At 38.7% G+C, this 19,325-nt stretch overlaps 1 protein-coding gene across 1 annotated transcript in view; it reads right to left on the reverse strand.

Moving 5' to 3' along the window:
- Positions 1-8,660: 8,660 nt before the first annotated feature.
- Positions 8,661-19,325, reverse strand: part of rasef (RAS and EF-hand domain containing) — an 80,444-nt gene continuing 69,779 nt past the window's right edge. Inside the window, exons 15-18 of the mRNA XM_060845113.1 lie at positions 18,905-19,019; positions 16,186-16,305; positions 15,165-15,241; positions 8,661-8,840 (exon numbers count right to left, since the gene is read on the reverse strand). Of these exons, the coding sequence (XP_060701096.1) occupies positions 8,732-8,840; positions 15,165-15,241; positions 16,186-16,305; positions 18,905-19,019 (421 nt within the window). The 3' untranslated portion in view covers positions 8,661-8,731. The remainder of the gene's footprint in view (positions 8,841-15,164; positions 15,242-16,185; positions 16,306-18,904; positions 19,020-19,325) is intronic.

A 19,325-nucleotide genomic window follows, 5' to 3' on the forward strand; every position in this document is an offset into this window, starting at 1 on the left:
GGGAATCAATGGGAAACAGGGGGCAACCTCTCTGTTAGTTGGAGTCATACCTGAATCATACATAGGAAGATGGTCATGGTTGTTGGAGGTTAGTCATCTCAGTTCCAGGACATCTCTGCAGGAATTCCTCAGGGTAGTGTCCTAGGCCCAATTATCATCAACTGCTTCATCAATGATCTTCCCTCCATCATACAGTCAGAAGTTGGGATGTTCGGCGAAGATTGCACAATGTTCAGCACCATTCATTATTTCTCAAATACTCAGGCACTCCATGTTCAAATGCAACAAGATCTGGACAGTATCCAGGCTTGGGCTGACAAGTGGCAAGTAACATTCATGCTTTGCAAGTGGCAAGCAATGACCATCACCAATAGGAGATAACCTAACCACTGTCCCTTGACATTCAATGTCGTTGCCATCACTATTAACATCTGGGGTTTACCACTGGTGGAAAACTCACTGAAATCATCAAATAAACACAGTTGCTACAAAAGTAGATTAGAAGCTAGCAATGCCGCAGCGAGTAACTCACCTCCTGATCATTCAAAGCCTGCCCACCATCTACAAGGCATAAGTCAGGAATTTGACAGAATACTCCCCACTTGTCTGGATAGATGCAGCTCCAACAAAGCTTGATACTGTCTCGGACAAAGCAGCATGCTTGATTGACACTGCATCCTGCATCGATATTCAGTAGCAGTAGTGTGTACTATCTACAGGATGCACTGCAGAAATTCACTAAAGATCCTTGGGTAGCACATTCCAAAACTAATGATCATGTCCATCTAAAAGGACAACGGCAGTAGATACGTACTCACTACTACCAGCAAGTTCCCCTCCAAGCTACTCACCATCCTGACCTGGAAATATATCGCTACTCCTTCACTGTCACTGAATAAAAATCCTGAATTCTCTCCCTAATGACACTGTGGGTCAACCCACAATATGTGGACTGCAGCGGTTCAAGGAGGCAGCTCACCACTACTTTCTCAAGAGCAACTAGGGATGGGCAATAAATGCTGGCCAGTCAGCAATACCCACATTCTACAAAAATCAATAATAGAAAATGGTCAGAACAGCTCTCAGTGTGGTTCTCTCTGAATAACAACTTGGTATCCCAGGTTCTGGACATTGATCCTTTTTTTTCATTCACTCATGGAATATGGGTATTGCTCGCTGGCCAGAATTTATTGACAGTGCTTAGTTGTCCTTGAAAAGGTGCTGGTGAGCCACTGCAGTCCATGCCCACAAAGCCAATACTGTCTCTTAATGTGCAGCTGTCAAGTTCCAGAAAATAATTTTTTTTATGTAGATATTTTTATTAGAAATTTAACATTTTTACAGTTTACAAAAATAAACAAAACTCTCAAATATACAATTTGAGATATACAATTAAATCAAATATACAATAGCCAAAATTTAACAAAAAAAAAACCAAAAAAGAAAGAAAAAAACAAAACTCAACTGTCTACTAATCTAACCTACAACTAACCAGAGTGTATATTTAAATCTCTTACATGCTCGGAATGTGTTAACATCAAATGTAATAAAACCCGTATTCGCTCGGGATTCCTCTCCTAAGGGGCCCCGGATCAGCCAGGTTTGTAATCTCAATTAAATAAAAGCCCTCGTTAGGATAGCTGAAATATCTGTATTTATGTAATTCAAGAAGGGCTGCCATATTTTATGAAATAATTCGGTCTTTCGGTGCACCATATTTGTAATGAAGTCGAGGGGAATACATTCCATAATTACTCTGTGCCAATTCGAAAGTCCAGGGGGGCCCTCAGCCACCCAGTTCACCGAAATATTTTTCCTTGCACAGAAAGAGGGAATAGAAAATAATCTCTTCCCGTGCATATCCAGGGAGGGTAAGTTCAAAAAGCCCAAAAGGAGAAATACAGGGTCCACTTTAATTTCCGTTCCTAAAATTTCTGTCAGGGTACTTGCTACTTCAGTTCAATATCTACGGATCTTATGACAGGTCCATAGGCAATGTACAAGAGTGCCCACCTCTATTTTACATTTGGGACACGTTGGAGATGCTCCCGCATTAAATTTTGCCAATCGATCCGGTGCTACATGAGCCCTATGAAGTATCTTCAGCTGGATAGCCTGGCTTCTGTTACAGAAAGTAATTCTTCTAGCATTTTCCCAAATATCATTCCATGTTTCTACAGAGATTTCTAGTCCTAAATCCTGATCCCATGTTTTAAGCAGATTATCCATATCTCCCGATACTTCGTCATGTAGTAAATGATAAATAGTACTGACAGAAGATACCTCCACTGGTCGTAGGACACTACTTTCTCTATCTGATTTATAAAAACGATCTAATAACATAGTCTTCTTTTGTATATAGTCTCGAATTTGGAAGTATCAAAAGAAGTCTCCATTAGATAATCCGAATTTCTGACGCAGCTGTTCAAAAGACATTAGGACCCCATCTTTAAATAGGTCCCCTAAATATGAGATACCCCTGGATCTCCAGAATTTAAAAGTGGCATCTGTAAACCCCCGATTGGAATCCCCATGTTCCCACTATCGGAGCATAGGGGGATGTTTTATATGAATTCCCCTCATTTTGCCACATTATATTCCAAGCCTTAATTGTGTTTAGTATTATAGGGTTTTTACAGTGATCTGTAATGATTTTCCTCTTGTCTGAAAATAAAAGGTTAATAAGTAGGTATTTTACCTGAGAGGCCTCGATATCCAACCAGATTGATTGTGGATCAGACAAGACCCAATCGGCTATGTAACTTAATAGGGAACTTAACTGATATTTCCTAAAATCTGGGAAATCCAATCCTCCCCTTACCTGTGGAAGCTGTAGCTTCTTCAGCTTAATGAGGGGCCGTCTATGATTCAAGATAAAGGAACCCAGCCAGCCGTATAATTTACGTAGAGCCGCCCTCGGCAGCATCACCAGAAGCATTCTCATAGGATATAGGAGACTGGGCAGGACATTCATTTTAATTAGTGCTATTCTACCCAGCCAGGAAATTGGAAGGTCTCCCCATCGCTGGAGGTCCTGCCTTATCCTTTCCAGTAAATGCACAAAATTAGCCTTGTACAACTGACCAAATACTGGGGTAATAAAAATACCTAAATATAAGAAACCCTCCAGGGACCACCGAAAGGGAAAAAGGGATCCGTCCACTAAGTGGGGTATCATAGCAAGGCCACCCATTGGCATAGCCTCCAATTTTGAAAAATTAATTTTATAGCCTGAGAATGCACTAAATGTATTAATAACTTGGATTAGGCGAGGTACGGACATCAGAGGATTACTGAGGAATAGAAGAACATCATTTGCATAAAGGGTAATTTTATGTTTACCTGTACCAATCCTCGGGGCCGTTATATTAGGATCAGCTCGTATAGCTTCTGCTAGTGGTTCAATTATTAGCGTAAATAACAATGGCAAGAGAGGACATCCCTGACGGCAGCCCCTATCCACACTGAAGCTATCCAAACCTAATCCTTTGTAACCATAACTGCTTTGGGATCATTATACAGTGTTGAGACCCATTTGGTAAACACCTGTCCAATGCCAAACCTTTCCAATGTGTAAAACAAATATGACCATTCAACCCTATCAAATGCCTTTTCCGCGTCTAATGAAACTACTACTCCTGGTATCTTTCCCTGATGACAGGCTTGAATCATATTCAAAACCCTTCTAAAAGAAAATAATCTTTAATGAGCTATGAGACAAAGTAAACTGAAAAGTTAAGATTCTCACTTTGCATAAAGTTATTATTTTGTTCTTATATTTATTTCCACCCCATATACTTCAGCCACCTCATTCCTTGTTGCTATATCGATTATATAAATAACTGTTGTTACATTTTATGCCCCAACAATACTATATTCCAATCAATTTAAAAGACCTGTCTTTCTACAACCTCTGTACCCTTTTAGTTCCCTATGTTTATCTTGAGCACAGGAACCTTTATTCTGTTGCATTTGAGAGTTCTTCGAATCATTCAGTTAATATGCTTTCCATAACCAGAAATAAAAGAAAATGTCTTTCTCATGTTTTCTGCTTTTCACTGAAGATAAAATAGTCCAAAAAAGCTTTTAAAATTAATATCACTACACTTAGCAAAGGAATTAAAAATGAATTAATGATAATGTATTTCTGTGATAGAACTTGTAATGCGTTGATTATGCTTTCAAATGGTTATGATCACCACCTTCTAACCGAGGTTATTTATGATATGTTTTCTGTTCTGGCCATATTTTCTGTTTACAACATGAGAAGTAGATTCACAAAATATTTCTTTTAATAAGCATTTTTATTCTCTGAAGTTGCCATTCTGTCATTAAGTTGTCACATCTGTGAAAATACAACTTGACTTCGACAAGCACATTCTCTCAAGTGGCCCAAGAAAAATCTTTCATTTGATCGGAGTTGGTAAACCACAGGGAAAAAAATGCTTTAAATGAACATTTTTCTCAAAGCGTCAGAGTATTTGTTAAAAAATAGAAAAATAATAAATAGAACAGTTGATCATCTGAGTTTTAAAAGTCACTTCCCACTTATAACCACAATGTTTGGTACGTGTTAACAGGGGAGGTTTTACATAAAAGTTGTCATCTAAGAATATCTCCTGAAATATTGATATTGAATCACACACATTTCATAAATGAATGCAATTGTTAAGTACTAGAATGTTCCATTCTCTGCTGACCTTTGAATGCATGATATGCAGGAGCCGGTGTTGGACTGGGGTGAACAAAGTTAAAAATCACACACAACCAGGTTATAGTCCAACAGGTTTAATTGGAAGCACTAGCTTTCAGAGGAAGGATAGGTGCTCCAAAAGCTACTGCTTCCAAATACACCTGTTGGACTATACCCTGATGTTGTGTGATTTTTGACCTTTGAATGTGCACACTTATTGTTGATGAAATGCAACACTTAGTGTTATTCTTCATTTGATAGCCAAGTCAAAGCTGCTATTTTAACTCTGTACCATGATTGCCATTTGGAAGTTTATTAGGCAAACGTTCTTGAGACATGGAAAGTAAGATACAATGTGCAGCATACTTTGCTATCCTAAAGATAAGAACATTTCGTACCAATTAGTTAGTTCTTTTAAGTCTTTTTGTAACCAACTAGTTATATTACTACAAGTAGCTTTTAATTAATATTTGTCAAGATAATTATAGATGTAGATTCTGAGATGCTATAGAAAGATATATATTAATCAATAAAATATTAGAAAGAAAGGCTTAAATTAGTTATAAAGGGGCCTTCCTTATCTGTCATAGTTGAAAGATAAGAGGTCACAAGCAATCATGGGAAGTTCGGTTTCCCACATACTAAAAGGAGCCATTCAGGTCATAGTAACAAGATTACAAATTGAATGAACCTAATCTTAATTGAACAATCCAGCATTAATTAACAAATAGTATACATGAGGAGGAAGTGTGCCGCCATGTTAACATTACAAGAAAATTGTATAAAAGACAATTTACTTGAAGATGAAATCAGAGTATCTTTGACTTTTGTTCCAATCTGAGCTGCAGATTAAAAGGGTAATTAAACCCTCTCGTAAAGACCAGATCGGGGGACGTCTTTGCCCTCTCCTCGTATTGCACCAGTGGAATACATGAATAAATTTGCGACATGCCTCAAGCTCTGCTGTCTCCTGAGCTTATCTCCAGAAAGATTTACTCCTATGCTGGCCAATTATTATACCATCAATCTACTCTCAAACATCAGGCAAATGACAGTAGTAGTTGTCAAAATACAAGCAAGCAGCCATAGCAATCACCTGCTCCTTGAGGCACAGCTTAGATTTCACCAGTGCCACTCAGCTCCTAGCATCATTGCAGATCCAAGCATGGACAAAAGAGCTTAACTTCAGAGCAGAGATTAGATTAACTGCCTTTAACATTAAAGGTAGTGTTGACTGAGTTTGGAATCATGATGTCCTAACAAAACTGAAGTCAATGGGATTCAGGGAACAATCTCCACTGGTTAGTCATACCTGACAAACAAGAAGATGTTTTGTGGCTGTTGGAAGACAATCATGACGTTAGTGGTGGGCAAGTTTTTGGAGGGAATCCTGACAGACAGGATTTATATTTGGAAAGGCAAGGACTGATTACGGATAGTCAACATGGCTTTATGCATGGGAAATCATGTCTAACTTAATTGAGTTTATTGAAAAAGTAACGAAGTGGATTGATGAGGGCAGAGCAGTGGACATAATCAAAATGGACTTCAGTAAGGCATTCAACGAGGTTCCCCAAAGTAAACTGGTTGGCAAGGTTAGATCTCATGGAATACAGGGACAACTAGCCATTTGGATACAGAACTGGCTCAAAAATAGAAGACAGAGGTTGGTGTGGAGGGTTGCTTTTCAGACTGGAGGCCTGTAACCAGCAGTAGAATCAGTGCTGGGTCCACTGCTTTTCATCATTTAAGTAAATAATTTGAATGTGAATGTAGATGGGTGGTTAGTAAGTTTGCAGGTGACACCAAAATTGGAGGTACAGTTGACAGCAAGAAAGGTCACCTCTAAGTGATGGGAACTTGGTCAGATGGGCCAACAGGCCAAGGAGTGGCACATGGAGCTTATTTAGATAAATGTGAGATGCGGCATTTTGGAAAGGCAAATCAGGGCAGAACTTATACACTTAATGGTAGGGTCCTAGGGAATGTTGCTGAACAAAGAAACATTGGAGCGCAGGCTCCTAGTTCCTTGAAATTGGAGTCGCAGGTAGACAGGATAGTAAAGAAAATGTTTGGTATGCTTCCCTTTATTAGTCAGAGCATTGAGTTTAGGAGTTGGGAGATCATGTTGCAGCTGTACAGAACGTCGGTTAGACCACTTTTAATATACTGCATGCAAATCTGGTCTCCCTGCTAACGGAACATTGATGCAAAACTTGAAAGAATTCAGAAAAAAAATTATAAGGATGTTGCCAGGGTTGAAGGTTTTGAGTTATAGGGAGAGGCTGAATAGGCTGGGCTATTTTCCCTGGAGCATTGGAGACTGAGGGGTGACCTGACTGAGGTTTCTAAAATCACAAATGAGTAGCCAAGGTCATTTCCTGAGGGTGGGGGGGGGGGGGGGGGGGGGGGGGTGGAGGGGTAGAGTCTAAAAATAGATGGCACAGGTTTACTGCAAGAGAGGAAAGATTTAAAAGGGACCTAAGGGGCAGTTGTTTTTCACACAGACTGGTGCTTGTATGGAATAAGCTGCCAGAGAAAGTGGTGGAGGCTGGTACAACTACAACATTCATCTAGATGGGTATATGAAGAGGAAGGGTTTGGAGGGATATGGGCGAAATGCTGGCAAATGGGACTAGATTAATTTAGGATCTGATTGGCATGGACGAGTTGGACCAAAGGGTCTGTTTCCACATTGTATAGCTCTATGACTCTATCTCTGCCTCAGGACATCTCTGCAGTAGTTCTTCAGTGTTGTGTCCTACACCCACCAATCACCAGCTGCTTCATCAATAGGTTTCCCCCCATCACATGAGTCCAAATTAGGAATGTCCCATCCATGCTCAACCCTCCTCTCCAACCTATCACCATCTCCCTCTTCATCTACCTATTGCATTCTCAGCTACCTTACCCCACACTCCCCTTCCCATTTATCTGTCAGCACCCCCAGCCCACAAGCCTCATTCCTGATGAAGAGCTTATGTCCGAAACGTCAATTCTCTTGCCCCTCGGATGCTGCCTGAGCTGCTGTGCTTTTCCAGCACTACGCTCTCTACTCTGATCTCTGGCATTTGCAATCCTCACTTACTCCTTTCAATGGTACTATCATAGCTGATTTGGCAGTTCATGCTGCAAGTACTCAACTTCATGCTAGAGAGAAAGAACAATTGATTGGAAGTGGAGATGGTAAGGAAGCTGCTATGGGTCACATTGCCTGTCAGCCTCTCCTTTCCATACCTGCCAAATCCAGTTTGCTGTAGTTTTTGGCTCCTTACCACAGCATACTATTTACTAAATTCCACCTAAACGGGAGAGAAGCACAAACAGACGAAATTAAAAAAACAAGCAGAAAGGGAGAGATAAGAGAAAAAGCGACATGAAGACATAAAAACAGGCAACAAATGCCACAATCTTCTCTGTGGAATGCACAGGAGACTGATCCACTACTTTTAAGAAGGAAACTACTTTGGATTCACAATACATAATAAAATGGAATGCACCATTTAATATATTTCATTAATATTACAGAATACCTATATATCCTTCCACTTAAATCACATAAAAATAACTTAATTACATTTCTAGATGCTGTGTAAAGACTGCTTTTACCATAATCTTGTTTTTTTTAAAAATAAATATATTTATGGAGGTAACAGGAGATAAAACATTATAAAGCAGCATTATTTCTCAGAAACATCCTTTAGATTTGAAATGTAAATATGACCACTATATACAAATAATTAAGGAGACTAATACACTTTTGTTTCAGACAGCCATCTTGTTGGCTGACGCTTTGGCAACACTGAGGAAAAATGAAATAAGTGAAGTACAAACACAACTAACTGGATTTTATTTAAATTTCTCATTTCATCTTGCTCTTTCACCAGTCTTTTAATTTGCTCGATCCTTCATATTTTGACTTCTTCATCACTGTAATCTCCATCATTCAGTATTTTCTAAGGCACTAAACAATGTGTCTTGATCATAAGATGTATGCAAAAATGCAGAACAGGTCAATCCAATGATTATTCTTCATAATTATGTAGTACAGCAATTTTTCATGGCCAACTTTTTGTTCAAGTGTGTGCTGGATAAACTAGTTACAGAATCCTCGTCTGTTTCTTCATCCAGTCTTTTCCTCACTTCCCTGTGGAATGGAATCGACAGTCAATGTAAACAAAAGGGCAGATATATCAAATATAGTTAAAGTTATGATAATACTAACTTACAGTGAAAGGGCATGAACTGAAGTTTGGAATTATTGTGCATTATAAGGAGAAGGAAAATCTTCTATTGATTTCAATGATACTTATGAATTGGGAACTCTGGCACAATACCACTGTAACCAAAAAGATAGGATATCTTTGTTCTGTATCTAATTATGGTACACTTAAATTATCCGTGACTAATGTTTATTCTGAGTGCTTAAAAAGAGAAGAGCATTCCTGTCCACAACACAAATATCCTTTGCTTTTATAAGCACAGAAGAAGATCATTTGGATAGATAGCCAATTGACAAACAACTACCATTGTCACTTAACTATTACTCAGAAATGTGATATAATCAAGAACAAAAAGTCTTAAATCATAATTACAAGAAATGTTTTCACTCAATGAGCAACTTGGTGAAATTTTGATCATGGTCAGAAGGTCTAATATGGCAGTGTTAAAATAAAAGCATTTGCGAAGTTAGCTTCTGATACTGTTAGCAATTGGTGGACAAGGCCATCAGAAAGTCTCAATTTCAGTCATGTGTTAGCTGATCGCAGCAAGAGAAGTATTACAATTAACTTCAGCAGCCTTGAATCAATGAAAAAGCAAACATAAGTTCTTGATGCTGAATACTTTCAAGAAGCCCCTATCAGAAAATCCAGGCCAGTTGATATTGAGTGAAAATACTGAGCTTAATGATGCTTTAATGGTTGAGAGCTTGTCAATACTCTTGCATATAAACTGAGCTAAGAATGAATTAGAGGAGGCAGTGGCATAGTGATAATATCATTGGATTAGGAATCCGGAATCCAGACTAATGATCTGAGGCCACAGACCCAGACATTACAGCATGGAAGGAGATCATTTGGCTCATCATGCCTGTATCAGTCAAAAACATAACTACACTCGTCCCATTTTCCAGCTTTTGGCCCATAACCCAGGAGGTTATGGCAACACAAGTAAATATTTATATACTGCTTAAATGTTCCAGAAGTTTTGGACTCAACTACCCCTACAGAATTCCAGACTCCCATCACACTCTGGTCGAAAAATTCTCCTCTTGCATTCTACTACTTCACCTAAATCTATGCTCACTCATTATTGACTCACTACTAATGGAAAAAAGAAAGTGCCTTTCTATCCACATGCTCTGTGCCCTTCCAGCTTATATACCTTCATCAGGTCCCATCTCAACCTTCGCTGCTCTAAGGAAAACCATCCCAGCCTATCCAACCTTTCCTCATAACTGAGATCCTCCAACCCAGGCACATCTTGTTATATGTCCTCCACATCATCTCTAGTGCAATCACATTGTTCCTGTAATGTAGTGACCAAAATTGCATGTAGAAATTCAGTGGCTTGACTTGCAGTTTATATAGTTCCCGTATAACCTTTTTAGTCCGGTACTCTCTGCCTCGACTAATAAAAGCAAGTATCCCACATGCCTTCTTAATCACCTTATCCACTAGCCCTGCTACCTTCAGGGATCTATGGATATACACACTGAGGTCCCTCTGATCCATCTGAATGGATCATACCATTCATAGTGTGATTCCTTGCCTTATTAGCCCTCTCCAAAAACTTCACTTTTCTGGGATGAATTCCATTTGCCACTGTTCTGCACAGCTGACCAGCCAGTGATATCTCCAGCAGTTTATGCTATCCTTCTCACTACTTACCAATTATTGTCACATCTGCAAACTTCTTGATCATATCTGTACATTTATGTCCAAATCATGAATGTATACAACACACTGCAAGGGCCCCAGCACGGAGTCTTGCTGAACCTCACTAAAAACAGACTTCCAGTCACAGAAATTGTTCTACCATCATCCTCTGCTTCCTGCATGTCAATTTTGGATCCAGTGCGCTACTTTGCCTTGAATTCATGGGGTCCTACTTTTTTGACCAGCCTGCCATCATGGACTTATCAAAAGCTTTACTAAAGTACATGTAAACCAACACCAAATGCACTACCCTCATTAAAACTCACTGCTATCATTGTAAACAAAACCAAATTCATCAAACATCACATTCCTTTAATAGATTCATGCTGACTATCCCTGATTAACTTGTCCCTCCAGGTGCAAACGGAATTCTGAGGGACAGAATATTTCTAATGATTTCCCCCACCACTAAACCTAGATTGACTTATCTGTAAGTTTTTACTCTTCTCTTCCACTCTTGTCTAATAATGGGACAACACTGGCAGTTCTCCAGTCCTCCAGCACCACACTGTGACCAGAAAAATTTTGAACGTTACAGCCTAGGTTCTTGATACTGGGGTTTAGATCATAGTGGTGCTGGAAAAGCACAGCAGGTCAGGCAGCATCCAAGGAGCAGGAAAATCAACGTTTTGGGCAAAAGCCTTCATCAGGAATAGAGGCAAGAAGCCTCCAGAGTGGAGAGATAAAATATACGTCCTCCCTTGCTTCCCTCAATTGCCTGGAAACATCTCATTTGTAGCTGTGCTTGTATTCATGTTTAAAGCCACTAAACCTGTGAGGACCTTAACATATTTCACAATGCTTCACACGGATGTGTATAGTTGTGTCATCCTTTTCGAATGTGAATACCCATATAAAGTGCTAATCAAGAACAATACCCACATCTTCCAGGTCCACACCCAGGCTACCTTTATGAATCCTAATGGGCCTGATTTTTTGCCTATTTATTCTGTCACACTTCATATATTTAAATCAACCCTTTGGATTTTCCTTTACTCTACCAATCAGTGCATTCTTATGCATTCTCTTAGCTTTCTAACTTCCCTTTTCAAGTTACCTCTGCCATATTGAGCCCTTTGTATCGACCATAAGATAACTTTTTTTTCCCTCTAATCCCAACCTTTGACATCCAGGGATTTGTGGTCTTGCTTACACCCTTTATCTTTATACAAACATCTTTGCTTTGTACTCTTACCATTCCTGTCTTGAATGCCTCCCACTGCTCTGACACAGTTTATCTGCAAGTAGCTGCTCCCAGTGAACATTTACCAATCACATCTTTACCTTATCCTTTCCCTAGTTTGGAACTTTTATTCATAGCCCATCCTTACCTTTTTCCATAATGATCCTAAATGTAATTGAGTGATGATCACAACCAGCAGAGTGTCCTCCTGCTGATACAATGTACATCCGGCAAGCTCATTTCTGAATATTAGGTTCAAAACTGCTCACCTCTCTGGTTCGGCTTTCCACATTTCAGCTACAAAAGGTTCACCTGATGCATTTAAGATATTTGTTCCCTCCTACCTTGTACATTAGAACTATCCCTGCTTATATTTGGGGAGTTAAAATCTGTCACTATTACTCCCCACAGTACATATCAAACAACATGCTTGCTCCTTTTTGTTTTTGTCACTTAGAGTCATAGAGTCATAGAGATGTACAGTATGGAAACAGATTCTTCGGTCCAACCTGTCCACGCCGGCCAGATATCCCAACCCAATCTAGTCCCACCTGCCAGCACCCAGCCCATATCCGTCCAATCCCTTCCCATTCATATACCCATCCAAATCCCTCTTAAATGTTGCAATTGTACCAGCCTTCACCAATTCCTCTGGCAGCTCATACCATATACGTACCACCCTCCGCGTGAAAAAGTTGCCCATTAGGTCTCTTTTATATCTTTCCCCTCTCACCCTAAACCTATGCCCTCTAGTTCTGGACTCCCCACCCCAGGGAAAAGACTTTGACAATTTATCCTATCCATGCCCCTCATAATTTTGTAAACCTCTATAAGGTCACCCCTCAGCCTCCGACGCTCCAGGGAAAACAGCCCCAGCCTGTTCAGCCTCTCTCTGTAGCTCAAATCCTCCAACCCTGGCAACATCCTTGGAAATTTTTTCTGAACTTTTCAAGTTTCACAACATCTTTCCGATACGAAGGAGACCAGAATTGCATGCAATATTCCAACAGTGGCCTAACCAATGTCCTATACAGCCGCAACATGACCTGATCTTGCCAAGATATCATCCTTCCTCACTTGTACAATTGATTCTTTGATCAATGGTGTGACTGCCATTAACTTTCATCCCAATCCTCCTGTCAAGACCCCATTCTCCTGACAAACCATCCCAACAGCATTAGCAACTTCCCCATGAGGATATTGGGCCTGTTCCTGTTCAGATTTAACCCATCCATCTGGTACAAATTCCACCTCCTCAAAAACCAATTCCACTGAGTGGTTGTGAACCATGAGTCATGGCCAAGTTAGCCTGGCAGCACCAAAACTATGGGGAACTGGGCAAGTCCAACCTCACAATGGTGTCAGCCAGGCTTGCTAAATTGCACGCTTATCATGCACTGCTGAACATTATGCTATTGAGTCTTGACTGCAGTTTTTAAATGGCCTTGGAGTCATTTTAACAGAATGAAAATCTATGCCTAAATGACACCTACTCACAAATCAAACAATCTTCCTTCAAAAAAAATTGCTGCCCCCAATGGAAAATTGCTGAGCAAAGGACTCTTTAAATAAAAATGTTCTGTTATTGTTACTTGAAATGTTTTCTGTCTCTCTCTCTTTCTTTCATCCATGTACATTTTGGGCCTGAATAGCTCTGAGAATATACAAAAATTTGCAAACCTGCCCAGAAGTAAATGAACTGGAATAATACTAAATTGTTTTTTAGTAATAGCAAAATTCAATCTCTATCTCATTCACCCAAGCAACTTATACATATTCAGAAAAATAGAGATGCATAGAATTCTTCAATACAATGGGACACAAGATGTTCATTCTTATATACAATTTATCTGATGCAGAAATAACAAAAAATCATTCTCTGCTTTTTCACATCAATTATTCGGAATATTTAACATTAAAAATATAATTACTTTTTCTATATCTCTTTCTAATAAAAGATACAAATAATCAGAAAACAGCAGAGGAAATCGCTATTCAGAGTTGAACGTGAAGAAGCAGGTAGCACAAAGGAGCATTGTTTTATATTCATGCTCAATTATGCTGGAGTTCAATTTCTGCCATGACTATATTGGAACACAATGAGTATAAACCAAGCAGCTTCCTAAAAGGCTGGTGAAAAAAGTGCAGGAAGAATTGCTCTAGATTATTCTTGTCAACCACCTACCAAATACAGATTGAACAGTCATCTGTCCAGCCCCTTTTTCAACACATTCAATGTAAAATAGAAATAGCAAAAATATCTTAACATAAAAGTGGGGACCAGTAAGTTGAAGAATATGTATTTGAGATTATGCCCAAAGTAACACGATCCTTATATGACGTCAAATTTCTCAGATCCCTGTTAAATCATTGCAAGATATGAAATGATTTCATCATATCTTCATGTTGACAAGACCAGCAGTGTCCATATGGTAAACATCAATTTTATTTAGATATTGATACTGCACTCAACAAATAATAGCCATGTTACAGCTGCATGATACCCACATGGATTATAATAACATTCTATGCAAACCAAAGTTTAAAATGCAGGACAACGGTTCAACTTATGAAATAAATTTGCACATTTTACACTCCTCTCATCATTCACTGAATGAGTTTGTTATAAAGTCACATAGCTACTACATGTTATTTCAAACCATTTTTCAATTAATCATTTTGAAATATTAGTTGAAAACCCACTGAGGCATGTATAGTTTTGCAATTTACTTGCCAGATAAGTAAGGATCCCCACTGGTGTTATAGTGTGAAGTATAATGTTTACAGCAGTATAGAACCCAGAAACACAGTGCGGTGTTTTTGGTAACAGGAAATGAATATATTAATCTTATTTTGAATTCCCTGTAACTGTTCAAAAGTGGTGAGGGTAGGAAAGTGAATTATCACTGCTTCCTCTCAGATGTGACTATATTAGCTTTTGTTTGTCTCTGCTCAGCCTCCCAATCCAATCCTACTTGTTGACTTGTAACTTCAGTCCCTAACATATTTACATCTAGCTTCCACATTGGCCTTAACTAATGAGATACCAAAGAGAAATTTACATTTAGCCAATTAAAACTATCCTAGTAAATCCGTATCATTTTTTTGCTCAAGTACATCCAGGCCAAATACTTTAGGTCTCTTTTTAAATCACTCTCAATAGAAATATAATGTAAAATTCTCCTTTTGCCACCTGAGCCAAAAAACAAACAGCTCATTAGCCAGGGACATTAGTCAGAGTTTGGATGCACATTATCTAAACATTCTATCAAAGTGCCTTTGACCTTTTCCTCGGAATACTGGATGTTTCCAGTGGCCTGCTGAGCTGGTTAATAAAACCAATACTTACCGAGCAAGGTGAAGCACTGCTTCAATAATATTTGAGCCATCTTTGGCACTTGTTTCACAAAATAGCGCATTGTATGTCTGTAAGAAAACAAAAAAATGAAAAAGACTCACTCTTATATTTAGTATCCTTAATGAAAACATTATAATAACAAATAGGAAATAAATCACAACTTTTGACTACACACCCACTCTCCAAATTTAAAACAAAAGTATTCTTACTGTCTCAGGTAATTGCTTGGCAATACAACACTCAAACATTGCTAGCAAAAGAGACAAAATTCAAATGGTTTTTGCCTTGTACTCCTCAGGGCTGACATGTGAAACCAAACTTTGAAAGGGAACCATAATTCAGAACACTTCCAAAGAGACTGCTAATTATTTGAAATGGAAATACAGCTTGTTCTGCTAATGATCAATTTTAGCACGCTGATTAAACTCAATGAGGGCACTGCCATGGGGAAGATAGCTTCCATAATCCTTTCTCAATGAAAAAGATGCAGAATATGTTACACCGAACATGATCCTGTTTGTTAATATTTGTAGTTTCTAATTCACAGAAATAAGTCCATTATAACCTTAAACTGGTTTCTGGTGTCATTCTTATCACAGTCTAGATATCTGGTAAAATGCAGTCCAATTGCAGAATGAAATCTAGTGTTAGAGCCTAAGCTTTGAGTTTTGCAAGCACAGGTTAGGTGAGCACAGTCAGCAAGCTCCCCACCACATTCAGTCAAAGGGATATGCTGTCTGCCTGTCATGAAGTATACAGCTTATGTATCTGGCATAACACTGACACTAAAACTCAGAAAGCACATTACTGGTTTGTGTAGTAGGCAGAATGTCTTTTTGGCTTGATGACAGTAAACTTGTTAGTGGAGAATAATACCACTCATGTGTCTACTGCAAAGTAACATCTGGCTTCACCTGTTGTTCAAACATTTTGAGATGTCTTCCCCTTCCCTTTCAAAGTTTGGTTTCTTGCATTCCAGTGCTAATGATTGATTCAGTTCTTTGATTCTTACCATGGCCAGTTTCTCCCCATAGCTTGTGGGGACTGATTTCTGTACTTCTTGAGATGCTCTGTTTCTTAGATCTGCCTTGTTCCCCACCAACATAATAGGAATATTCTCACTGGTTGAATCCTTTAAATTAAGCAAAAATGAATAACATTATCATAACATTTCTTTATAATCTCAGATAAATTATCACTATGTTTTCCTTGAATCTATTCATTGAAAGCCACCTTTTTTGTAAAATCTGGTATTGAATAGAATTCAACCTGAAACAGCATTTTAATTTTGCCAATGTTATATGTAGGTGGTGTGATGTTGCTAATATAATTATCCTTTACGACTGCAAACAGGAAATTTTGAAATTAATGAACTCTTTCTTCTTTCGACTTTTATTTTTTATGTTGACTCCGATTCCCTCCCAGATGAAGCACTTAGCCGTTTTAGATGTTGCTCAAGTGCAGTGTGAGTCTAATATTTACTTTACGTATTTATAGCCTTTTTTCTCTTAATTCATTTAACTGACACTCTATCTAAATATAATTTTAAAAATTGAACCATAATCCCCATGGTGTTGCTTGAATGCTCAATGCTCTAGGAATGCAAGGGTGGATTAGAGTCTGGCCCTCTAACCATAGGTGATTATAAGTGCAGGTAAGCACATGAGTGCCAGGTGGGTTGGTTAAAAGATCTACCTAACCATCACTCATCACCTCCATGCTAACTCATACTCTCAATTTACCCTTTACCCTCAGAATCCCACCATATTATATCTATAGTTACTCATCCAGTATTCAGTATGGCCAGATCTATGGAGCCAGATGGAGATGAAGTTAATAGTAAAATTTAATAGACTCCTCACTCTGACACAAAACTGAAAATAACTCTCATTAATAAATTCTAAAATTTTAAAAACCCAATCAGTATTTGAATTTGTAATATAAAAACTTCTACTCAATAACACATCAAAAATTGCTCGTCCTTTAACAGTCTCTTTAAGCTGGTGATTAAATTTTAAACTCATTCACTGTTAATTACACAGGTCCATTTCTAGTATCTGAAACTCAGCCAAGCATTCACAAATGATCCAGCTGCAAGAACACACTTAAGAAATATGAACAAAAACTCTATTGAAACTGCTAACACTATTAGCTTCAGTCTGTTTATTTTAATATTTAAAGGACAAGGAATTAAAAGAACTTCACATTATGACATGTAAACGAAGTTTATATAATCTTCAAGAGTCTTCTGTCAACTCAATAAAATTGTGAATCTCACATTGCAAGTTGCCCTTGGAATAACAAAAATGAGCTTGGTTTGAACTCAGCAATAATTTCAAATGGTCCTGCTGAGGTTGGCTTTCCTAACTTTGTGATTCATATCCTGTCCACTTCATGATAGGAAGAATGTAATGTCAGAAATCTGGGTGGAACCTCCACATCCAGTTAGAGACATCCAGGCCATTTATAGAGGTCTCTGGAGTTGGTCCAACACTCCAGCATTATGCTTTCTTCTCTTTTCTCATTGGTCTGAAATGGCCCTGTAACCTTTGGTGAGGTTCCTTTCAATTTAAAATTTTTCAGCTGTCAAGTGCAGGTCATCATCAAACCTACCTGCTCTGATTGATTGGAAAACCATAACGCATGGTGCCAATATCATGTTTGAGTTATAAGCCAAGGGAAAATGCCCTCCGCAAGCTTTTGGGTTCCTGACCAGCTGCTGGTTCACCTCACAGTGGGCAAAAAACAGTTATATAGTAAAAGACCTGCCTAATGACCCTCAAAGTTAGTCTCATTACTCTTTTCTGAATCACCATAGTTGCTTGAATGGACATAGTACTGAGCATAAAAGTGAGGAATAATTGGTCCCACAGGTTGGCACAACATCAAGAGCCGAAGGACCTGTACTACTCTGTAATGTTCTATGTTCTAATGCAGTATGTTGGCTTTCAGTATGTATATTTTGCAGTATGATTTCTTTGCATAAGGCATTCCCAAACTGAACCTCATCTTGGTGACAATGAAATGCTACTTTAATTGGAGTATTTTTTCCAAACTAAATGTGGAACAATGCATAAAAGCAGGAGGACATATGCTTGAGGTTAGGTCATGTTTTCCCATGTGATAATGTTCTTCTCATCTCATCACACATTCATGCATGGGTAGATCACCACATTTAATGGGCAGAAAATACTTTCCTCTGCCAGGACCTTCCAGGCTCCAACATCCAGACACCCTGTTTAACAGTCACCAGGACAGCACTTCATTCTCTGCAACCCAGGAGCATCCCTTAGCCTTCATCACCCCAATCTTTCCTGGAGAAACCAGAGACCAGGCAAAAAATGGCACCACACATTAGCAAAGCCGCCCTTGAGATTTTCCTGAAGGCTGCCCACAAGTTATTTTCCCTATAGATGGCAAGAAGAAATTGTCTGCCCAGTGAAGATAATGAACAAGAATAGTAAAATGACATAAGAATAGGAGAATGATGCAGTGGACATTACACACTGGGCCTCGCAATATCAAAATAATGTTCCTAAATTATGCTCCAAGCATGCTTTTAATAGATTAAATATTGTGGGGACTGTGAAACAATTTCATGAAACGTGCCGCAGGACAAGAAGGCTCAATATCGGCAGAACAATTTGTTTTTCCCCTCATGAGGTTACACTCCCTTGTAGTTACTATCTAATAAGCACAAATCGACTTAATATGGAAACAAGATTATTCACCTCAATCATGTCAACCCATTCTCGGACATTGAGGAAACTCTTTTCACACGTGATATCATACAGCAATAAAACACCATCGGCACGTCTAAAATAGGATTTGGCAATACTCCGAAATCTGAAAAATAAACAACAAGACCATGGCATCCACTTCACAGCTAAACATTTCATTTTCTTAAAAAGTAGTACATTGCTAAACTAATATGCTTCTAGAACCATTAGCGCATAATCAATAATGACATTTTCTTTTCTTTGGCAATTGTTTATGTTCATCAAGGAGAAGACTTGTAAACTAATTTCAGAACCTCCACTGCAAACTTCAGCTCTGCAGTGCCTGTAGTTTCAGCTCTTCAGATACTGCATGTGCGCACAATGCTGCAGGAACTACCTCAGGTAACATTTTGATGTTGGACATTAGGAGAAT

This window comes from Hemiscyllium ocellatum, chromosome 2 (assembly GCF_020745735.1).
Source record: "Hemiscyllium ocellatum isolate sHemOce1 chromosome 2, sHemOce1.pat.X.cur, whole genome shotgun sequence".
Classification (NCBI taxonomy): Eukaryota; Metazoa; Chordata; class Chondrichthyes; order Orectolobiformes; family Hemiscylliidae; genus Hemiscyllium; species Hemiscyllium ocellatum.